The sequence below is a fragment of the Lepidochelys olivacea genome (assembly GCF_965140295.1).
Source record: "Lepidochelys olivacea isolate rLepOli2 genome assembly, chromosome: 12".
NCBI lineage: Eukaryota > Metazoa > Chordata > Testudines > Cheloniidae > Lepidochelys > Lepidochelys olivacea.
Window position 1 is genome coordinate 39,068,724 of NC_140422.1, and position 24,284 is coordinate 39,093,007.

The window sequence follows — 24,284 nt, forward strand, 5'->3', positions numbered from 1 at the left end:
CAGCCAGGAGGGAGGGGGGTAGGCGAGGGGGTGGGAAATGGGATGCCATGTCCAGCTGTGCTGTTGGATTGCACTGGGCGCTCTGAGTTACGCCCCAGATATTGCAAACCCTGGCTGGGTCTCTGCTCCAGGAGGACCCACTGCCCCTGCATGAACACAGGGACTCTGTAGTCAAGGGCCCTCGCACCCCTATCCGGGAGAGCAAAGAGCATCTGTGAGGGGCAGTGGAATTCCTCTCAGCCCCAGCTCCTGCCTACAGTGAGGCTCACCCTGCCCACGGGGACAGCACACCCACACAGCCAGGGCTAATTGTGGCTTTTAAGCTGCAGCTCCGCATTGCCCATGGCGGGGAGGGTGCAGGAGGTTGCCCCCCCTCTTCCCCAGTGCATCAGCCCCACCCTGCGGTCTGAGGCAGAGGGAGCGGCTAGGTAACCATGTTCACTACCCAGGATCGCTCACAATCGAAGTATTGGAGACAAGGAGCGGGCGGGCCGCTGCTGAGAAAGCCCGGAGGAGAATACCTCAGGGTCTATAGTTCAGGCTACGTGATAGTGACCCGCTTCTTGGGGGTCTCAGGAAGAAATCGGCACCTAGGCTGATCCGAGGTCAGGGAGCCGTGTGGAAAGAGGCGCAGAGCAAGACCATGGCGGTGGAAGGGACCCCGAGGCTGGCACAACGGGGGAAGTGTCTCCGTCTTGTTCTTTGCAGTGCTGCTGTCCCAGGAACTGTTTTTAAGGCTTGGAGTGTGGACAGTTCCTCAGCCTGGTAATGGACACTGCCCCGGAGAGAGTCATCCACACAGATGCATCTTCAGCACAGCAACCCTCACAGCCCAACCCTACATGTCGCTGGGCTTAGGATGTTAGACAGTCAAAGCGGGTGGATGGTTCCAGCAGGAAACGGATGCAGGGCGGTCACCCAGACATGAAGGCTGAATTATTAAGGGTGGCTGGGACCACAGTGTGCTCTATCGTTACGTTATGCCACGGAGAACAGCGGCTCTGCAGCTCCCCCCGAAATATGCCTCCCACCTCTGCTTTGTCAATGCAAGGGCCTGGGGATAAGGGGTGGGGAAGTGAGTGGTAAAGGCATCACACCTGGGAACATCGGCTCTGAGTTTGCCCCAGCAGCAGGGAGATGCTACGATGAGTACAGTCGTGCCGAGAGCGGGCTGGGGTTTCCTCCGACACCCAGAGTGCAGGCCTGTGGAACGGGAGCAGTGTCTCCACCTGCAAATGTCGTCAGCAGGATGCCTGCAGAGAGAAATCATGGGGCCTTTGCCCCACAGACCTAGAGGGGGTTATGGGGGCAGGGCGAAGGGGACTTGACTTTGCCTGCCCACCTCAACATCTTCATTGTGGACCAAATGCATCCCTGGTGTAATTGCATGAAAGGTAGTGGGGCTGCACCAGGGATACATTTGGCCCCAGGAAAGTGTTTTTTTAGCTGCACGTGGGTGTGAATTCCTCCCAATAGGCCCTTCCTTCTACCACCCTCAAGTGCTTTTGGCTGCGGGGCGTTTATTGCACCGTTCAAACCAAGCCTGCCTGTAATAGAGGCCTACGCTCGTATTGCTAAGCGATCCCTCGCGCTGCTGGATGATTTGGACTAGACTCTCCTAATCCTCCTCCCTCTGCATCACCGTTGTGGGAAGCTTTCCAAGCAAGCAGATGGGGCAGCAGAGCAGCCGCAGCGGGGAGCGGGTTTCCTTACAGGACACATTTTACAAGGGAGTATTTTGTGCATTTCAGCCTGGCCTATAAAACCATCTCGGGTCCAACCTGGGGATTGCACATTGGAGCATGTGAGTCTACAAGGTCTTGCAGGGGGGTTCGAGCCAATTTGGCAGGAATGGGGGGAGCTGAGCAGTTACTCTGTCTCTCACTGACGGATGTAGGAATTGCCTTATCAGTTCAGACCACGGGTCCCTGCTTCAGCAGAAGGTGCAGCAACCCCAGAGTGGACTCATCTGGAGTACTCTGCTCACAAGGGAATTTTGTTCCCAAGCTCCACGGGCGCCCAGCACCTCTGACAGCCAGGCCCAACGGGACTTTCCGCTGGACATTCACAAGCAGCTTTCACCAAGCTTGGCCTAAGCGATTGTCCTCGCCACCGGTGCCAGCCACTGGCCCATCCTGTCAGCTGTTACCTGGAAACCGGACTGAGACGCTGTGTTACTTCCTAGAGGAACAGGTGGGCAGCTTAGTGCTTAATGATGGAGTCACATGACAAAAGACACACACAACCCCTCATGCTATTTACCAGCTGTCTGGCGCTCCTGGATCTTAAACATACTCACTAAACACTGCGAGTAAACAGAGCAACGGGATCCGGCCGTACATGCCTGGAGCACGGCAGGCCCCCCGAGCATGTTCTGACATGCCTGCTTGGCAGTCATCTGCTGCGGGGGGCAGCAGTTCTTTCGGGGGCTTGGCAAGTAGCATGAGTCCTGACACCAGGTGGCAACACAAAAACCCACCCAGCCTTTGCCCTCTCTCGGGACTGGGGCCCCGTTGTGCCAGGCACTATACAGCCATATACAAAGACCTAGGGCCTGATCCTCCGCCGCTGAAGTCAACAGAAGTTTTGTCATTGCCTTCAGCAGGAGCAGGGTCGGATGCCCGGCTCCTGCCCTACCCAAGAAGACAAGTGACATATGGAGGGTGGGGAGGAACGAGAGCCAATCAGATACAATGATGCACCATTTTTACAGCCATAGATGCACGAAGACAAATTTCTCTTGGTTATTATGAATACACAAAGTGTCAGCTCTCCCCATCTGTTCCTCCAAGCAGCCGTCATAAATCCGCCAATTTTCTACAGGCCTCGCAGCAGAGGGGGGTCACTCCTCCAGCCTTGCTAGAATGCTCTGTTCTTATTTCTATTGTGGCCACATTTTCCAAGGTATTTAGGTGCCTAAAGACCTTTGATCTGGCCCCTAGAGACCCCAGTCCGGGATCAGGGCCCTGTCCGACTAGGCACTATACATACACAATGCCAGAGCCAGTTCCCACCCCGAAGAGCTTGCAGTCTAGGCTGGTAACAGGCTTGACCCTGACTTCAAAGGCCCCACTGAAATCAATAGGAATGTGTTGGCTAAATATCCTGGATGGTTGTGGGGAGAGACATTGGCATCATCTCGAATAATTCCCAGCCTCAGCAGAGCAGGGAGCCCAGCGGGAGCAACTGTGAGACACCTGCCACAGTGATGCTAAGTGAGTCTTGGAGGCCACGGAAATGGGAAGCTTCCATGGAGACAGGACTAGAGGGTGACAGAGTTTACATTGCTGCCTCCGAGGCCAAATCCCACTCGCTTGACATGCACCACTGATCGCTACCGGAGCGCTGGCGTGAGGCAGGGGTGACCCATGGACTTTCCTTGCAACTGTTGGTTCCCCTCCTCTTGGTTTCTGATCTGCTGGGCTCTGAGAAGCGTCCTCAGTTATTATGATCAGGATTTATTATCTGTATTACCATAGCGCCTAGGAGAGCTAGTCGTGGGCCAGGACCCACTGGTGCTAGGAGCTGTACAAACACAGAACCAAAGACAGTCTCTTCCCCCATACGTGTCATTCCCGTATCAAGGAGGGATTTGAAGGAAGAGGAGGAGGGAGCTTTGTAGATGTTTATGAGGGGCAGCCTGGGAGAAAGCAGGAAAATGGAACAAGCAGGTGCTGGAGGCTGGTTGAATGGGCCAGCTGGAGGTGGGAGTTGATATTTTGATACCAACTGTGAGATGACAGGTAGGGTAGGGCTAGGCTGGGAAGAGCCTTCACAGTGAAGACAGGCAGCTTCTGTTTGATGCAACAGAGCAGGGGGAGCCGGTGGAGGGATTAGAAGAGAGGGGTGACATACTCAAAGCCTTGGGCTCGGAGAACAATCTTTGCAGCAGCATTCTGAATGGGTCCGAGCAAGGCAAGGCTGCATTTGTCAAGGCCAGAGAAAAGGATGTTGCAGAAATTGTGATGATGAGACCCTGGATGCCAGTTTGAACTGCATGGGTGGATAGGAAAGGCCGTATGCAGAGATATTCTGCAGAATGAATTGGCGAGATTTAGATATTGCCTGGGTGGGAAGACCTACAGAGAGGTCTGAATCAAAGCTGATGCCCAGATGAGGGGCAGGATGGTAGTGTTGTCCCCAGCGATCAAGAAAGGAAGATGGGGGGAGGGAAGTTTAGGAGCTCTGTTTTAGCCATGTTGGACTTGAGCTGACGCTAGACATCCATGCGGAGACGTCGGAGAGACAGGCTGAGATCCTGGTTTGGACAGAAGGAGATGGGTCTGGAGCCGAATAGATCTGTGAGCCATCAGCACAGAGGTGGAGGTTGAATTTGTGTTTGCAGATGAGATACCCCAGAGATACAGTGCAGAGGGACAAGAGGAGGGAACCAGGGACAGAGCCCTGTGAAACCCCTACAGAAAGCTGGAAGAGGGAGGAGGTGGATCCTCTGAAGGACACGCTGAAGGAACGATTAGAGAGGCAGGTGGAGAACCAGGAGAGGCCAGTGTCACAGAAGCCAAGGGAGGACAGGATTTCCAGAAGTAAAGCACGACTGGCTGTGTCGGAGGCAGCTGCCAGGTGAAGGAGGATGCGGCTGGAAAACCGGTACTGGGCTTGGACTCATTAGAGACCTCGGCAAGAGCCGTTTCCGGGGAATGCAAGGGGCGGAAGCTGGACTGGAGAGGGTCTCAGCTGAAATTAGAGGAGAGGGACTCCAGCCAGCAATTACAGAAAGTGCGTTCAATGAGCTTAGAGCTGAGCCAGAGAAGGGAGATGGGGAATGGCTGGAGAGGCCAGCGGGGTCAAGATCGGGTGTTTTAAGATGCGGGAGACGAAAGCCTGGTGGTATTCTGAGGGAGAAGAGCCAGAGGAGAGTGAGAAGCTAAGGAGAGTAAGGCTGGGGATGAGAGACGGTGGGGGGAGTTCAGGAGAGGAGGAGAGAGTCGAAGGAGGGGAAGGCTGCCCAGCAGAGGGGGAAGATCATGTCGTGTTTTGTCCATTTTCTCTTGGAAGAAGCTGGTGAGTTTGTGTGCAGAGAGAGCAGTGGAGGAAGGCAGTGGAGTGGGTGTGAGGAGTGACTGGAAGGCAGAGAAGTAGGAGTTGGTTAGCCAGGAAGATGCCAGAACTGTAGAGTTCTCTCGAGGCCTAATGAGTGGGAGCGCCATGTGAGCTCCTTTACAGGATAGGCCCTGAAGTATGCAAACTGCCAAACTTTAGTCACATTCTATAGAACGGCAGGGCCCGATTCTGTCCCTATTGATGGCAGTAACCAAGCTCCTATTGACTTCAAGAGGGGCAGAATCCAGGCTGCTGATGGCACATGAGCTGTTGGATTCTCTGGTGTTCTCTTTTTTAAAATCCTGTGTTCAATTTTAACACATTTTTGTCTGTGTGAGATTTAATAAAATAACGGGGGCGGGGAGGAATCAACAGGAATTTTGCAAACTTAACAGGAAGTCCCTTGCATGCTTTCTGGAAGCATTTGCTGTGCATCTTCCAAAGGAAAGTTGTGGGTACATAAAGGTGTGGCTGCTATCCAATTGACTATCCATACTGAAAACAAGATGGGCCCTTTCTGTCGAGAGCACCCTGAGTGGGGATGAGGGGTCAGTCATGGGAAAGTCTCCGGCAGGAGTTTTCACTAGCCATATTAAAGGCCTGATTCTGCAATTGAAAAACTCCTCCTGCCATCCGTAGGGGTAGGCTTGGTCTTTGAACATTCAGGGTCAGATTCTCATTTACACTGAGGCCTCTTTGCCCCACTCTGGCAGTGTAAAGACAGCGTAAATGACATTCACATTCACTGTAAGGGCCATTTTCACTGCCAAATTAATGTAAAGGGTCCCTAGTGTACAAGAGAATTCAGGCCTGAGGCGTTCATTCAAAGACGCCTCTCTCTTCTTTGCCCCATTGCTCAGCGGAGACATTATTGATCTCGCTGTCATGCAGACATAAGAACCTGGAGGCCGGGAGCTTTGCCTCCATGTGATTGAAAGCAATGGGACATACAGTGGGTGGTACCTATTCTTAGCTGAAAGCGTGGGTCTGCCCTGCAGAATTCCCCGGTAAACATGGCCGAGAGTTATTCGGCAGAACTGACCCTGGGCGGATTCCAAATCGGATCAGCTCACTTGAGTGACCAAAATAAGTTGTTTAAGTTCTCATAAGCCCTGCAGAGCCAACACAGCTGTGAGAGGGAGCCAGAGTCGGTCTGGCCCAGTCTCTCCCATGGAAATCAGCTGGAATGAGGTGTCTAAATGCCTTTTGAGCATCTGGCCCTTTCTTCTCATGCATCATCAACAGCGCAGCCATCTGATGTTCCAGTCGCAGGGCCACGTTCCCTCAGGGACATCAGTGCAGCCTGCGCTGAAGACAGCCCGGTATTCCCCACTGCCCAGCACAAGGCTGGCCATGCACAACAAGTGATCTTCAGTGGGGCTGCCCAGAGGTCACAGAATTTGGCTGATTGATCATTATTCCACGGATGACGTGCAAGGTGGAAAGAACCCACAGATCCCAGAGACAGCGTCCAGCACTGGCAGCTAAAAGCAGCGATTGTTACAGATAAACTGAGCCCCTCTAGTCTGGGGGCACAAGCAGACAATCACCTGAGAGCCCCACCATGGTGTCCTTATTACAGTCACTTGTAAGAACAGAACTGCACGCTGGGACTGATCCTGCACCGCTGGAATCAGTGGGAGCTTGGCCATCGACTTACATGGGTGCAGGTCCGGGCTCTTAGGGGATGCTAAGAAGTAATAAGCGATATTTCAGGGGAGACACACTTGTGCCCACAGTGCCTCTCCTCTCTCGGCGTCTCGTGCAGATGCTTGTTTGGAGGGCCCCTCAGGACTCTGAAATCCAGAATGCATGCCATGGGCCTGATCCTGCGTTACACCAAGGCGACTTGACAGCACTCTGGTGGTGTAAAGGGAGTGCAAATGTCAGTGTAAAGTGGCCTTCGGGTGAAGGAAAAATCAGGCCCCAGATGCTGGAGTCCAGGGTCCATGTTCCTAATTGGTCCCAGAGCCCTTGTGGGTCGCCTGGCATCAGGAATTCCCTAGAAATCAGGGCCCCGACTCCCCACTGCCCTGCACCCTGTGCAGTCATTTGCACCAGTGCAAAGAGCATGGAACGTGCGTGTCCAACACTACCTCGTGTTCTACACCACATTGCACTGGTGTAACTGAGAAGCGGAACAGTGACGAACTGAGCGTCCTAATCACTCCAGAAGGAACTGTTCCAATGGCTCCTCTTAGCTCTCCCACACTGAAATGGGAGGCAGCGGGAATGCAGCGGATGTGAACGTGTTTGCTTTGGCTTGGTGGTGGCGTTGGAGTTTGGCTTGCTTCAAAGAAGCTGTGGCAGAGGAATAAGGGCTTGGTTCTTTCGGAGGACCTGCTGCTGCTCCTGCTGCAGAGTCCCGTGGGAGTTTTGCCAGGGGCGGCCATGGAGTGGGAGCAGGATCAGGCCCCACCTTCGCAGCAGTTGCTTGCTGCAAACTGCAAACGCACTCGTCTGAAAACACACCGCTGGTTTTTAGCTCATCAGAGCAATTAGACGGAGACACAATTCTCATTTATCATGTCTGATAAACACTGAAATGTGACAACAGTCTAATGCGCGTGTTGCTGGTTTCCCCCAATAGCCATGTTTTGTGCTGGCTGGAACGCTGGTGATGGCCCGTCACGCTGGACTGGAATCCCAACTGCAAACATTACGGCATTTCTCACAGTCGCAGCCTGTCCACTTCCAGAACGGCTGTTTCCTGTCCTTTTAGGCAGCCCTTTATTCTCTGTCTAGTTCACTAACGATCCATTGACCTCCATCAAATAATGCAATAACTTACATTCATGGAGCCCCTTTCATCCCAAAGGGTCTCACGGCGCTTTACAAACACACGGACGCTGGAATGTGCTTCACACGCCACAGGGTGGAACGCAGCAGCTGTTTAACAGGGCACGGCAATGTTCTACAATGGTTTAGGACAGGAAGTAGAGAAGATGCTATATCCACGTGAAGAAACGGAGTACTTGTGGCACCTTAGAGACTAACAAGGGGAACTTGGGAAGGCTGAACATCATTACCAGAGCCAATTCACCCCGGCCTTGTGTAGCCATTTACACTAGTGCAATCTGGCAATAATGGTGCAGGAATGGTGAATGGGACCCCTGGAATGTGACGAGGACAGATAACAGGACAGTTGAAACACCACCGCATCTTTAACGAGGGCCTGTGCTTAAGATCTAAATTTAATGGCCTCTTCCTCCCAAAGGATTCTACAGCTCTCCCTTAATGCTATTTCTGTGGCCCTGGCTCCACACGGTCTGAGAGAGAAGACTGCCATCTACCAACACCCTGACTCCACTTCCTTCAGCACCCTGGATCTTCCTCTGACGTTTCCCATCCGTGAACTGACTAGGTCAGGGCACGGCTACACTGGCACCGTCCCGCGGCAGCGCGTTGAAGTGCGCGTGTGGTCGCCGGGAGAGAGCTCTCCTGGTGCTCCACGTCCACGAGGGGATTAGCTTAGAGCACGGCGCTTTACCGCGCTGTAACTTGCTCCGCTCGGGGGGGGGGTGTGTGTTTTTTCACACCCCTGAGCGAGAAAGTTGCAGCGCTGTAAAGCGCCGATGTAGCCACAGCTTTAGCGTGGGAGAGCTGCTGTGATCACAGCCACAATCGTGTCCTCCGGTCCCTGTTTCCCCCTTAGGAATGCGTTGCCATTGGCTCTCAGAGGGTACCGAGTCGGCTTTGTTTAGCTTTTCATAACCTCTGATACACTGTAAGCTCATCGGCCGCGCTGGACAAAAAGGAGATTTGTGTTGCTCATCACCCACTCCTCCGCTTCGGGGTCTTTCCACACCACTTTTTTTTTGGAACATTTTTACCACCTTCTTCCTGGTTGCCAATACCACTACCTCAGGGCCCCTTTCCTTTAAGGTGGTGGGAGGCTTCCCTGATCTGAGAGCTCCTTCCCACTGGGTCTCTCTGTCCAGTGACTGGCATCCCCATGCATCTCAGTCTGCCCAGGTGCAAACGGGGGACAAAGACCCAAAACACAAGAAGTAAAAGAAGAGCAGGAATCTTAAAATGATGTGCAATGAATGTCTTGCTTGTTCCATTTTTCTGTAAACTCAGTTTCACAAGCATGAGTTTTTAAATTACTTGCCTCAAAATATCAAAACACAAGAGCCCCAGAGATCAGTGTGTGTGAATACAGGTCTGGAGTGAGGCCCCCCTTTTGTAATAAAGGGCAGCAAAGGGGGGTTCTGTACCTAACCCCACCGATAGCATGGTCTCCCTAGAACAGCCTTACCCCAGTAAGAAGGAGGGGAAAGAGTGCTAAAAATGCCACTAACCACAGGTAGAGAGTAAAACCTTACCTGCTGGAGGGGACATGGGCTGAGTCTGACTGGAAGCAGTGGACAGAAAAACCCTTCTCTGTACAGCAAAATTCATCTTTGTTTTCCTTCCCATTGACTCTCTGGCTCACTGTAAAGTCCCACAAATCAAAACAAAAGCAAAACTCTAACTTCTATTTTTATGTGAAGGGAAATACATTTCAGATCAAAGAGGACTTTCCTTATTTGTGTCTCAAGAGGTAAAACTCAACCCGTCCCCAACTGACCCCCCATAAGTCATTTCCCAGCATAGCAAACCAATAGAGTATAAGTCATAAAAATGATGTATAACTTTTTTTTAAAAAACCCCGAGTTTCCATTCCCACATGTCAAGTTTCAGAAAACATCTCTCCAACTGGTACTACTCGGAGAGCTGCAGCACTGACTTCCACACACTTCCTATCCAAGATCACTGCTTCAGTTTGTTGCTGGGGGAGTTAGAGTGGTCTAGTGGCTAGAGCAAAGGACTGGGAATCAGGACTTTTCTATTCCATCCTTAGGTTCTGCCTGTGGTTTGGAAAAGTCACCGAACTTCTTTGTCTCTTAATCATCTCCATTGTAAACAGAAATATTGACGTCTACCTCACGGGGGTGTTTGAGAACTAATGTTTGCAAAGTGCTTTGAGATCCTCGGATAAAAGAACAAAGGATTATTATTCCCCTTTAATTAAAGGCAGAATTGTTCTTGGACAGGCACTGGGAGAGTATAACAGAGGGAGCATGCATAGATGTTCCTTCTAAACGAAAGGCAGACTAGACCATTGCTCAACTTAACGGACACCGTCAACTCACATCTGACCAGAAATTAAAATGTTGTAAAAACAATCTTTTTGTGAAAACCTAAGATCAGTAGAAAAGTTTCATTAGCTTAAAAAAGCAGAAAAAACAACAACAAAAAGAGTTCTTTCTACTCAAATGGGCATGACCCTGCAGTATTTGAAAGGGAAATACTATAACAAGAACCTAAAGATGAAACTGACTCTAAAGAGAAATGAAATTGACCTCACTGATTTTCATTGCCCAAGATGAGAGTAAAGTAAAATGTAAAAAAGAGCAAAGGACAATTTAGCTGTATAAAATTCTTTCCCTTTTCAGAATGTAAGGACATAAGGAAACGATCTTTACAGGCATTGGTTGTCAAGCTGACAGCGATCCCTTTAACACATCTCTAGTCATTTCAGTGGCTATCCAGCACCACAATCCATTGTTGAAATAAAAACACACATATACTTGGTTGCAAGCTTAGATTGGGAAGGACACAACATGCAATGCTGAATGATTTGGCACAGTGCACTTAGCCCTCCTCAATAAACCAGTGGGACTGAACTAAGGAAATGGGGCCTTGGCTTGTCATGTTAAAAAGTGATTTGGATTCCTGGATATTGGGGGGAATATTTTGACTTGCTGTTTTTCCTTGGGCCACAACTGCTGCATCAGAACCAAATGTGCCATTAAGACACACTGGACAGACTGCTGAGCAGGAAGACTGGATACTCCAGAAGACAGATCTTTAATGAAATTCTGCAAGACAGGGGCACTGAATGGAAAACACGGGACAGAATCTTACACTGGTTAATTACTATTATGGTCAGAAGCATGTTAAGGCAAATTTAGATAGCTGGATTCCTCCTAAGCAGCCCTTGTTTTAAAACCTACATCAAATTGTTTTGTGGCGTATATACATGTATCTCAATTAGCCCTAGGTTTCTTCCTTATGACTCAGAAAGTCTCCTGAGAAGAATTATGCATCTCCTCACCACTAAGTCTAAATCAATCAATCAGCCACTCTGAAAGTCTGATGTGGAGCTGATGGCTTCTTATGCCTCTGAGCTGGCTCACTGCTCTTGCAGCCACTCGTGCAGGGAGGAAAATGACTTCTTCCAGTCGTGCAGAAAGGGAAAATTTGTGAAGCAAAAATGGGAGAGATTTGCTGCAGGTGGGCACAAAACGAGGCCACCTCCCTGTGGAACTGGTGGCCGCGTCAGATTATGGAGCATTCAGACACCAGCACAGTCCCCTCATTGCAGACACCCCAGGGCTTCAGGAAAGCATCCACACAGGACACTAAGGAGAGAACATGGACCTGCGCTCTCAGCCCAGGACTGGCTTCTGTTCCAGGGCAGAAGAAAAGGGCAATACCAAACCCTACAGTCCTTCCTCAGGCACAATTTCTCCAGACATCAGTTGGAGACTTGCCTGAGTGAGGACTGCAGCATCAGGCCCCAAAGAAGCCACTGTTCTTCGATGGTCACGGACTGACACTTTCCAGAGTGTCTGCTGATATTAGGTACCTCCATGGGGGGGGGGGGGGGAGCTGTGGACTCCTTCCAGGGAGCTGATTCTCAGAAAGTGCCCAGCAGCCCCCCCCCTTTCTGGAAACCAGGCTCTTGAACAGTTTCTAGAACTGGGCACCCCACATTTGGGCACCAGGCTCCCAGGCCTGAAGTAACATTCCCAGCCGGAGCAAAGAGCAGAAGAGCTCCATTTAAAGGGAAATGCTTCTCTCCTTTCTCTCTCTCCGCTGGGCTGTATGTCTGGTGGCCCTGCTGGATAGCTGTCTGTCCCCACATGTGGCGCTCAGAGGAACCTTGGCAATTTAGACTGTAAGATCTTCAGGCCAGGGGTTGTGGCTTTGCCCTGTTTGTACAGCACCCGGCACAATGGGGGTGGGCCCTGCCTGGGGCTTTGGGGCACTGCCCTAAAATAAAGATTGACTGCTGCTGGGAGTAATAAAGGTTCCCCCGGGCATGACCACCTTAAACGCTGTCTCAGGTACTGCCCTGAACCAAGTGCTTGGTGGGGACACTGACTTCACAGCTTGGTCCTGTGGACAAAGGCATCTCACCCCAGCTTTGCTATACATGATGCATCCCACTGCAAGCCTCCTAGGAACCACGGTGCAGATCACTGGGCAGCACAGACCTGGCTCTTGGCAGCCTGGCAGGGGTCCCCCCCTCCCAAAAAAGTTCTCTCACTGGCCCTGGCTCCTTGTGGGCCCCGGCCCCCTGGCTCCACGGAAGAAACACTTGCTCTCCCCAGCTTTCCTGCCTGCGTTTTAAATTCCCAGCTAGATCCTCGGGTACCGCGCGCGTCTCTCCCCGCACGCTGGCCAGGTAATCACCAGCTCCCGCTGAGTGTCCCGCTGCCGGGCAGAGAGCACGGGGCACCGGGCGAGGAGAACCCCATGGGTTTGGGACAGGCGCCCACGAGCTCCGGGCCAGCTGGAGCGGGAATCAAGCCAGCTGCGTGTCCGTGGAGCGCCTCTGTCTGCCCGCAAGCAAGGCCAGCTCCCAGCCCCTTCACCGGCTGTATCCCCCTCCATCCCCCGCCGCCACAGGCATCCGCCAGCCGGGATCTGAGCCCTGCACCTTCCCACCCGCCACGCGGGGACGGGGACACAGGCAAGAGCCTTCCTGCTTTCCCCTAATTGCCTAATGAGCCCAAGGCTCTGTCGGGGGCGGGATCCCGCCGCACACGCAGCCCTAGAAGGATCGCTCCCTGCCTTTGTCTGCAAGGGAGGGTAAGGCCCCCATTTGCGGCTCAGCCGGACTGGACCGTGTCTGCCTGGAAGGAAAGTTTAAAGAGCCTGCGTCCTCCGCCCCTGCCCCCGCAGCCCCTCCTGCAGGAGCCCGCACCTGGAGGGCAAGACAACCCACGGGAGCCGCCGGGGAGCGCTCCCACGGCCGGGGGAGGGCTGGCAGCCAGGGCTGTCCCCGCACGCCAGTCCCAGGGCACTTCCACGCGCGCGGTCCCCGTGGGGAGGAGAGGGACTTACTGGCCGGAGGTCGGGAAGGAGCCGTGAGGTAATTTCGCACGCCCGGGAGACAGCCGGGGTCCAGGGGCGGCGGGTCCGCGGCTCGGCTCTCTAGCAAAACCCAAAGGGAGTTAATCCAAGCGGGCTGCGGCGTCTGGCAGGGGGCTGCGCCCTTGTTCCCATGCCCCGGGCACCTGCCCGAGCCGCCCTGAGGGGCCGGGCGCGCCCCTCTTCCGGGCGCGCTGCGCTCCGCGCCGGGCGCTCTCCTCCCCGGGGTAGCGCGGTCCTCAGGCTCTGCGCCCCTTCTGCGCGCTGCCCCGGCGCAGTCCGGCCGCCGCTGGCCCCGCGGCTCTTCACCCGCCGAGCCGGGAGAGGGGAAAGGAAGCGCCGGGCGCTGCGCTGCGCGGGGCCCGGGTTCTTTGGTACGTGGCGGTGGCGGCGCCGGCCGCCGTCCCCCCGGGGCGCGCTTCACCTCCGGCCCGCCGGCTGCCCGGGCAGACCCCCCGCTCTCGCCTGGTTTCGCATTTTCTCTCGGGCCCCTTCACGCCCGTCGGGGCTCATCCCTCCGGCGGGGGGCCATGGGGCGAGGGGGAGAGGAGACCTCACCGCCAGGGAGCCCCAGGGCGCACGGGGGGGGGGGCTGCTCTTTGCGGCGATCTTCTCCGCCCTTCTTGTTCAGCCCCTTGGCTCGCCGGCTCCGTCTCTCTCCAGCCCGGGGGACTCTGCTAGCGCCGCCGCCTCCTCCGCTCGCCGCTGCCCAGGGCCATCTGGGGCGGGCTCCGCCGGGCAATCTCCCTCGGACAACTTCTGCGAGCTGTCAGGCTGCCCAGCCGCCGCCTCCTGCTCCTCCTCCCGCGGCGCCAGGCGCTCCGCAGCCGGCTCTCGGTGCCCTTCTGCCCGCCACCTCCCCTTCGGGCAGCTCTCTGCAAACTCCGTGCCCCGAAAGCGCCGGCTGGGGGTGCGGGAGCGGGTCTGCCAAGCCCGGATGCGCCTTGCCCGGCGGCAGCCCCCAGCGATCTCCGAGGGGCTCCGGCTGCCGGGGGGGGTCTTCACGCGTGCCCCCTTCCTTCCCCGGGGCGCCTGGAGGCGCGAGGCGATTCCAGCCCCGCCAAAGCTGCTGGTCCGGTGTGTGCACAGGGGAAGCCCCCGGCGGGGTCCTTTAGTGCCTGGCCAGCCCCCAGCAGCCTGCCGGCTCCCGGGTCCTGCAAGGCAGAGCGGCTTGTACTTCCCGGTGCATCTCGCCTCCGCTGCTCCCTCTTCACAAAGCCCCCTTTTTGCAGGCTCTTGGCTAACTCCAGGGTCCGGTGCGCTGCACCCTCCCCCTCCCGCCGCGAGCCCAGCAGCGGTCGGCCGGCTTAGCGAGGGCTTCCTCCTGATGGTGTCCAATCGCCAGCAGCCCCCGCCGCTCCGCTCCCTGCCTCTCCTCCCGTCTGATTGAGCTCACACGCCGCGGCTTCTCACTTTGATGCAGCGCCCGGCCGCCTATGCCTGATGAACCGGGTGGGCTGGCTGCACCTCTCAGCCTCGCCCTGCAGGGGGCGCTCCGCTACTGCTGCAATCCCGGCCGGCTTCGCAGCCCCTGTCACTGTGCGCACAGCCCGATTGCTGCGTTTCCTCTGGGTGGGTTTTTCTCTCGCCCCCTCTTTGGGGAAGGGCTGAGCCGGGGGTTGCAGTGTGGAAAATGCAAATCGAATTGAATACGTTCTAGGAGAAGCAAAGCGGACCCACCATTCAGATGCACAGAGTGCAAGAATCAGCTGCCCCTGCCATCTTGCAGGGGCCCAGTGCAGGGGACTCTGTGTGTGTGTTAACATGCTCCACACCTCTCTGTTTCCTTTCTCTCTCTTTTATATTTTCCCTTTGTCTGTGGGTCTCTGGGATTCCAGTCTTCCTTCTTCTGGGCTTGCTCTGGTTTGAGTTCTTCTAACTTTATTCCTGAAAGAGGCAGCTCACCCCTTTTTGCTGCTGCCCTGATTACAAGAGGGCAGGGCCTGAAACTTTTTAAAAGAAGAGATCAGATGGTTCAGCTGCAAAATCTCTCAGCACAGAAAACTTTTTACATGCCCCCTGCCTTGCAGCTTGAATAGCGCAGGCGCGCACAGGAAGAGAATCAGTGGAAAGCTTCCCTCCTGCTTTGAGCAGGGGGTTGGACTAGATACCTCCTGAGGTCCCTTCCGACCCTGATATTCTAGGATTCTCCCCACATACCAGTTCTGCTACAGAGTTGTTGTTCCCTTAATGCAAGGGCCAGTAGAAAAAGGAACAGCTGTTCATTTATTTCTATTAGAAATAAGCCAGGCCCCCTGTGTAACTGTTGGGCTTGTCAGGTGGCTTGCCTGTGTGCATTGTTGTGGAGCATTTGACACATGCATGGGTTATTTGTATTTTGTTTTTTAATGTAATAATTTCCCAAGACCTCCTTTCTGAAGCCTCTTTAGCAGGATCCATGTCATGACACAGCAGCCCCTGCTGGAGAGGACCTGTCAAGGCAGCCATGAAGAAATGATGTTGACCAGCGTGACTTGTCCCCAAGAAAACAATGGGACTTTCATTCAGGCTTCCCACTCTGACCCAATTCAGCCTTAGAACAGAAGTGCCACCTCTCCAATGTCACTCATTTAGACCCAATTTTACTCCCATATGACATTTTACTTCCATCTGATAGTACTACGGAAAGGGATCTGGGGGCCATAGGGGATCACAAGCGAAATATGAGTCAACAGCGTAACACTGCTGCAGAAAAAAAGCAAACATCTTTCTGGGCTGTATTAGCAGGAGTGTTGTAAGCAAGACAAGAGAAGTAATTCTTCCGCTCTACTCAGGCCTCAACTGCAGTACTGTGTCCAGTTCTGGGCGCCACTTTTCAGGAAAGATGTGGATAATTTGAAGAAAGTCCAGAGAAGAGCCACAAGAATGAATAAAGGTCAAGAAAACATGACCCATAAGGGAACATTGAAAAAACTGGGTTTGTTTAGTCTGGAGAAGAGAAGACTGGGAGGGGACATGAGAGCAGTTTTCAAGTACATAAGGAGGAGGGAGAAGAATTATTCTCCTTAACCTCTGAGGACAGGACAAGAAGCAATGGGCTTAAATTGCGGCAAGGGAGGTTTAGGTTGGACATTAGGAAAAACTCCCTGTCAGGGTGGTTAAGCACAGGCATAAATTGGCTAGGGAGGTTTTGGAGTCTCCATCATTGGGGATTTTTAAGAGCAGGTTCGACAAACACCTGTCACGGATGGTCTAGATAATCCTTACTCCTGCCATGAGTGCAGGGGACCGGACTAGGTGACCTCTTGAGATCCTATGAGTTTATGATTCTAGACCCAATTTTACCTCCATCTACGTTTCCTCCACTCTGCAACAGACTGGACTTTATTTCCCTTTTTTATTATCAGTTAGTTACATCAGAAGAGGTGAATCATGCACATTTATTGCTGGAGACACCAGCTCCACATCTGGACAAGCTTCTGTTGATATTTTTGGGTGTGTCCCTTGGCTTAAGCCTGGGTTGCCTCTTTGAGGGTTAATCCTGTTCCCACTGCAGTCAGTAGGAGTTCTAGTGTTTGGCCGGCAGAGTGGTGTGGGGCAAAATGTAATCAATGTGATTTCACCATGTGAGACGATTAGGTCAAATTGTTACCTCAGGGTATCCGGAACAAGACTCCTCACTGCCAAATGATTCCTTATTACAATGAGGTTGATAACTCTCTCCCCTTCCCCAGGAACTAACCAAAGGCCGAGCTACTGCCTTCTGCTACTGTTGTGTCCCTGCCGATATTCATCTTGCAATGGCCAAGTCTGAACAGCTCCTGGGCACCATAATTCAGACAGCCCAAGGCCTGGACAGTTACTAGATAGGTTCTCATCAGAGTTACTTGCTACGGGATGCAAACCGGTTCTGTTGATCTGTACCAAAGCTTAAGTGCAAGCCAGGGCCCCGGAGAAGGTGCTGTGCTCGGCTCACCATGGTGAACATTCCTATGACAATGAGATGCATATATGCAGCCGGGTCGGTCTCAGGACATTAGTGAGACAAGGTGGATGGGGTAATATCTTCTACTGGACTAACTTCTCTCTCCCCACCAGAAGTTGGTCCAAAAAGAGAGATTCCCTCTCCCACCTGGTCTCTCCAGAGAGATGCTTGTCGGGTTCAAACCCCAGAGCTGGGTTCAGGCTGCAGAGTTTGGGGGCAGAGGCTCAGGCCTGGCTTTGATGGACTGTGACTTGTGTTTGGAAACAAAGGGCTCGAGCCCACCAACCCTTCAGTGCACTAAGCTCATGGGGACCCTGCAGGGCTGGTCCCACAGCCTTTAATTCTGAGCTTGAAAGGAGATGTAATTTCCGAGCTCTGTGTCTTGGAGGGTGGGGTGTCCTTTCCTCTAGCTCCACCAGCCACAGAGCAGCCACAGAGTCCCTCCCCAGCAGCTACTGCAGCCAGTTGTGTGGCCCTAGTCCTGCCTTCCGAGGCGAGGGGGAAGGACTGCAGAATTCACGTGGTGGCGGATTCCCAGGTCCCCAACCCCTCTGGGCTTCGCCCTTACCCTGCATGAAGCATCCCCATTGACCACTCGCAGGGAGTCCAGGAAGCTGGGTTCAGCTCTCCAAGCCCTGTCTCCTGGCCAGCAGGCCCCCTGCAGCTGCAGAGGAGGATGGAGAAGGGTTTGCCCCAAAGAAACAAATTTTTCAAAAAGCAAAGGCTGACATGAGCATAGGAAAAATGCACCCACGCACACCTGCCTGTGCACTCACAAACAGGGCTTGGTGCCTGCAGAGCCTCCTTTGCATAGACAGACACCCAGCTGGCACATGCAAATACTTGGGGTGTGGAGGTTATGTGAACACGGATTCCCCTTGCACAATTCAGACTCCGCCACCCTCCTGAACACATGTCCCTAAACATTCTGGTCTAGTACTAGATAGCAATATTTTCCTTCCGAATGGCAGCGTTAGAAACTAGTTTAGGTGGCCTCCTCCCATCATCTCTTGTGTTTGGCCTCCATTGTGGAGTCAGCAAAGGCCTTATGCTGAAAATTCTTTCTCGTGGAACTAGTCCCGTTGATTTTGCTGGGCCTACTCACGTGAGTAAGTGTGTGCAGGATTGGGACCCCTTGTGTCCGAACGGTCTGTTCTACCAGCATGGTGAATTATCCCTTTTCACCCGTTCCAAAAGAGGGACCTGGCGCAAGTGAAGGTTGTCATCTCCTCCCCTGCAGAGACGTGACATTTTACCAGCACGTCGGCACTGAAAAGGCAGAAGGAAAGCTTTTGTCTGAAGAGCTAAGCAAAGCCCACGTCGTTCAGCCTAGGGAGCGTTGATAGGGAACTCTGTGCATGACCTGAATGTCTGGCTGTATAGGTGATGGCTTAAGTCTGATATGACATTTATCCTCACAAGTGAGGAGACAGATAACTTATTCATGATGGTGCCACTCTTGAGTTATCCGGTGTTTACTTGCCAGTGGAGATATCATTTCAGATCCAGCCTCAGCCACCATCATATATTTATTTCTGCTAACATGGGGATCCTCTTGCTCTGCCAGGAGAATTATAATGTATATAGTAGAAACATTAACTTTGACCATACACTTTAGTCAAAAGGGCCATCGATTAAATCGTTCCCAGCCGGATTTCAACCCGTCAAATAGTTAACAGCATCACTGTGAGCCAGACTTTGCTCCGGACAGGTGAACAGAAGCAGCTACCTTATTAAGTGTTTCCATTTGTGTTGACTAAAACAGGGTCCTTTTGCAAATCAGGGTGATACAAACAGCAGATTAATCAGTTTCTAATTAAATGATGGCAGCGTGCATGTTTAATTAAATAGACTGTTTAAACAATTCTTTATCATGGCACTGGAGACCAGCAGAGCATCCCATGGCATGACCTTGAGATGGTGCGAGACAAGCCTATCCCACTCAGGTGCCTGTGGACGTCCCTCGGGGACATCCTGCCAGGAGGAGTTAAGGATTTGGTTGGTTGGTTTAGTTTGTGTTTAGGTGATGGCTGCTGTCAAATCAGCTTTTTCATTTTGTCATTGGGGCCTCACCGGATCATAGAAACCAGAGAGGGAAGAGACTTATTGGGTTGATCCTGCAACCCCACCTAGGTCATTATTCAGGCCCATTATGTCCAAATGTGCTCACAGATGTACGTACACAGCCTCTGCCGACTGCAGCGAGAGTCACATGTATGCATGAGAGCTGGGTGAGGAGGCAGAGCCTGCCCTGAATTACTCACCATGTAGCCCAACTGAATTCTTACCCAGGGCAGAAAATGAGCCACATTCTCTATTGGGAGCTAATATTCTCTGCACAAGGGGCCGTTCTGCGTTGTTTGCAGGCCCAAGACTCCCAGTGGGGTCGATGGAAAGTTGAGGTCTGAAAGGCATACAGAATTGGGCCCAGATTACTGATTTATACAAGCTCCTTCCGTGATAACCCTCTTCTTTCCCTTTGTTTCACAGCAGCTCCAAAGTCCAGCACCAACCTGGGTTTGGGTTTTGATCATTGTGCCAGCAGGGTTTGGCTCCCAGCCTGAGAACCTGCAGGGAACTTTTGGACAGAGGAGAGTTTTGTGGTCAAGCTGCAGAATGGGAACTCTGACCAAGCCTGCAGCAGCACTGGGGCCAGGAGATATAAGCCTTTACCCCTGCGAGGAGTCCCAGCTAAGCTGTTTGCATCAGTAAGGTCTATTCACATAAGAGTCTGCCGGATCAGGCCTCTCCTCTGTGGCCCTGTGTCGGTATGAGAGAGACTGCAAGAGCGTATCTGCTACCAGAAAATGGCTCGGCTGATCGATCGTTATCCAAACACGCATGCATCATGCTGCATAGACAGCTAGTTATTGACAGAGCCAGCCAGCTACAATGAGTCATGTCAAGTGCAAGGATAAGCCCTTGGGAGGTGCCGCTCTGCTATCACCAGCCTAGCTTTGTCTCCACCTGCGGCTTTGCTCCAGCCACAATCTGTGTGGCAACTGGGACATGCTGTAGTTTGTTGGGTTTTTTTACTAGCCAGCAATAAAATCTAACCCATATTGGTTGATGAGAAGATGACGTGTTTCCCCCGGGTGTAAGTTTGGGTGGCAGGGTCTGTTTCATTTCTAGTCAGTGCCCAGGGACTGTAATTTCAGTCTACTGAAGTCATAATTTACTACTGTGAAAATAAACATTTGTGTTAGCTTGTTTTATTCTGTGGGCTTCGTATGAATGTTAATAATTCACAACCTGCATGCTTCTACATGGGGCTGCACAGCCTGGCTGATTGCACAAACCCTCTGCTAGCACACAGCATGCTTCCCCCGTGTTCCTTTTGCATGGGTCTCACACACAACAGATACCTTGGTATGTTTCCCCCAGGGGTTCTATCGCTCAAGACAGATAGGAGATGATGAGAGAAGTGCCACTTAGCGCTAAGCCACGGATAACGAGGAAATCAGTAGGAAGGCGGCTGTGAGATAAAGGTAATATTTTATGTAAAGATGATGGAGTTTAAAATCTGGGCATTTTGGAAAGCTTCCTGCTTCAGAGCGTCCTGGTGCTTGTTTGTTTGCTGTATTTGCAATAAAAATTAAAGGAGATTTTCCCCATCAAGGTCAAATCCAGCCAGCAAGCTCCTCCGTTAGGATTTAATTCTCCACCTAGATCCAAAATGGGGATGTCACCTTCAGTGCCATGCTTGGGTAGCTGTAATCCCTGCCCATGCAGAGAGAACCAGATATTCGGAGTCTAGATCTGCCCTGCTGCCTTCAGAGGAGAAGTTTGCCCATATGACTAAGAGGGCAGTTTGCTTCACAGCATACTGCACAGGTGACCCACTCACAGATATTTTTCTTGCAGGTGATTCCATCAGCAAGGCCATTTTCAAGGGTCCCAGGGCAGAGGAGCACCCCCATGAGAACGTGTGGCTCACCAGGCCAGCGGGGACAGCCTGTGCTTTGAAGGTGAGATTCTTCAGAGGTCCTGTCTGAGGCTTTAAACAGGTTCCTAGGTCATAACAAAGGGGGGTTGAGACCAGGCCTGAGAGTTAGGACACCTGGGTTCTACTTGAATCTCTAGCATAGATTTCAAGGCAAGTCACTGCCCCACTCTGTGCCTCAGTTTCTCAATCTATGAATTGGGGTACCTATGCCACAGGGGCATTGCAAGGCTAAGCTTATCATCTTCAGAGGGAACCTACTGTAGAAAGGCAAACTGTTATGGACCAAAGGGGTGAGATTAACAAATTGGTCAACAACTACCACTTAAAGAGGCATTCATGGCACACTCAGCAAAACATTGTTCAGAGGCAATTCAGTCTAAACTTCTCCATCACCCTCTTCTCCCTGGGATGTGATCATACATAACATTGTTCTATTTAGCTCTGTATCATCAGTGGAGACATTTGCATCAGCGACCATAGTAATGGGTGTTCTAGAAATCTAGATCGAGAGGGGTGTGTGGGGCTGGATGAATAGAAAATTGGCTCTTGGTATTTTCCCCATTCAATGTCAGAGTCCTGTTTGTGACATGAGACTAGTCTCTGCAGCAGCCTATTGGGACTGTACAAACAGTGAGCAGAAGAGGTGGGAGCAGGTGGGCTGCTGAGCGGCATGGGTTCTGTTTTCCTACCGGTGTCCTTAATAAAAAGGAAGGCAGGAGAATACGCCTGGGACAGAGGCAATGGGGCAGCAGGATTGTCACTAAATAGTTCAGTGTTTTTCTCCATGAGGCCCAAGCTGCTCTTGCAGAGAAAGGAAAGTGAATGCTAAGTGTAGTGGATCCACTCGCAGGACGATCCGGGGGTGACGGGGGCGTGGAGGATTGGCCGGGGGCGGGGGGGGGAGAACACATCCCGAGGCAGTGGAGAAAGGGTACAGCTGAGAGAGAGAGAGAGACTCTTATGGGAGGGAGAAAAGAACAGGCCCAAAGTGAAGCCCCAAGCAGAGCTCCTGTGGAATCTGAGGGCTAAAGGTCCTTTCCTATGAAACAGGACATGGTCTCATCTCTGCCAATGACCCTTCATGCCTCCCACCCCCAAACCAGGACACACCTGGACTGTCAGGGACACAGACCACGGGCTTTCCTTTGCTACCAGGCCCCCTCTGCCCTAGAGAATGCAAAGGGGCAGTGGGGGCGGGGATTTGAGTAATAGCTTTTGTTGGACCAGCTTCTGCTGGGGAGAGAGACAAGCTTTTGAGCTCACACAGAGCTCTTCTTCCGCTCTGGGAAATCTCTGAGTACATTGCCCAGATCTGAAGAAAGAAGAGCCCTGTGCAGCTTGAAAGCTTCTCTCTCTCGCTCTCTCACCAACAGGAGTTGGGCCAATAAAAGATGTTACCTCCCTGACCTTGTCTCTCTAATATCCTGGGACTGACCTGACCACAGCGGCACGGCACACAACTAGAGAATCTGGCATAGCAGCCCTGTAGGAGTATTTCTCCATGGCACAAAACACCCCCGCGGGTGGCACAGCCCCTCAGAGCCTGGGTCAACTGACTCGGGCCTGGAGAATTCACGCTACAGGGCTCAAGATTGCAGTGGAGACGTTCCCGCTTGGCTTTCTGAGCCGGGGCTTCCAGAAACGTCTGCACTGGCTATTCTGAACCCTGTAACCCAAACCAGAGTCCGTCGACTCTCTGAGACTCACTGCCGCAGGGGGGGTTGGGTTTTTTTTTTTTTTTTGCAACGTAGACGTGCCCTGCACACAGTGGCTACCATTGGCGTGCTGGGATCACACCGCTCTGGGCAAGGCTGACCACCACACTCCCCATGTCCTGCCTCGCCACAGCAGGGCCAGTGTCAGCAGCTTCAATGGTGCAACTGCCTAGACGGGGTTAGTGTGAGGCTTGGACTCCCTCGGTCTGTTCTGGAGGTTTCTCACCTTCCCTGCCCCATTTGAAAAGCCAGAGGAATATGGCGCTTCCCTCATATGCATTTGCATCTTCCCAGCTCTTTATCTTTCTCTCTGTCTCTGTATTGCTGCAATTACAGACACTTTAAAACACAATGATCTGGCTGTTAATGTGATGGATGACAGAAGCTTTCTGTCTGGTTTAAATCATCCCCTAGAGTGAGCAAACTTCTCTGGATTAACCCCTTCCTGGCCCCAAACTGGCTCCCTCACCGGGCCCTGTGGCTATTGTTTGAAGAGTGCAGCGCGCGTATCTAGATTTTGGCCCTGTGAAGGGACTCGATACCCGTGCAGCTGAGGAACCCCGTTATTTTCTTTCTCTTGCCTTCACAGGGGGGAACAAAGACGCTGCCCTTTTAGCTTCTCAGCTGGAGAAGAGGGAAGGTTGGTTTCCCTTTTACCGGCATGTTTATCCATCTCTCTGCGTCCTGTTGGGGACGATCCAGCCCCCCAGCAATAGTGCAGGACGCACCCCCACAATGACACTACAGCTCAGGGCAAAGGTAACCAGCGAGGCATTTAACCAAGCAGCGCAGCACTGCGGCTGCAGCCATGGGATTTCCTGCAGTGCGTATCTGTGTGCACGAGGCACGTGCAAATACATATGTGCACGGTTCTGTCGGCACAAAGAGGGGCCACCTCCTGCCTTCAGGTAGAGGCCTACAGCTCCCACTGAGGACTATGGCAAACATTTGTCAACGGAGTTTGACGGGTCTCAGTCTAGTTCCCAGGAGACAGGCATCCCCATCACAAACCTACCAGCGCCGCGGTTGGTGTACTGGGCTCTGCCTGACCGTGTCTCGGAGAATGAGCTCCCCCGCTGGCTGCAGGAGCAGCCCCTCCAGATCAGGAGAGAGGTGTAAGGAATGGCAACTGGCGCTGTGCTTTTCCCATGACTAAAGAGAGGCCCCGCTCCCCAGTCTGCCACCTTTCCCCAGGCATGTGCACCTGAGCAGTCACTTGGCCTCTCCTCCAGCCAGCTGGTCACCCGTGCAAGTTCTCAGGAGCCTGCAGCCAGCCCTGGAAATAGCTGGCAATGGCAAAGGGTGGGGTTGTGGGAGGGAGAATCTTGCACTTTTGCATTCTCCGCAGCTTTGTTTCACTACTGTGGGAAAGGAGATTAGGGCAGGCTGGCAGCCAGGGGTTAGCAGATAAGCGAGTGTTAGCGTTGGATAGGCCGGCTGGATCAGTTCCAGTGCAGGGCCTAGCAATCCCTCCTGGACCAAATCTGAA

At 52.8% G+C, this 24,284-nt stretch overlaps 1 protein-coding gene across 6 annotated transcripts in view; it reads right to left on the bottom strand.

Annotated features, from left to right (window-relative positions):
* CBFA2T3 (CBFA2/RUNX1 partner transcriptional co-repressor 3) overlaps nucleotides 1-13,667 on the bottom strand; it is a 72,576-nt gene extending 58,909 nt beyond the window's left edge. For 5 of the 6 annotated variants that reach the window (XM_084645135.1, XM_084645134.1, XM_084645133.1 and 2 more), the window contains exons 1-2: nucleotides 13,183-13,300; nucleotides 9,390-9,498 (exon numbers count right to left, since the gene is read on the bottom strand). In XM_084645135.1, the coding sequence (XP_084501261.1) occupies nucleotides 9,390-9,483 (94 nt within the window). In that variant the 5' untranslated portion in view covers nucleotides 9,484-9,498; nucleotides 13,183-13,300. Of the gene's footprint in view, nucleotides 1-9,389; nucleotides 9,499-13,182 lie in introns of all 6 variants that reach the window. The other variant, XM_084645136.1, reaches the window with a different exon arrangement.
* Nucleotides 13,668-24,284: the final 10,617 nt, after the last annotated feature.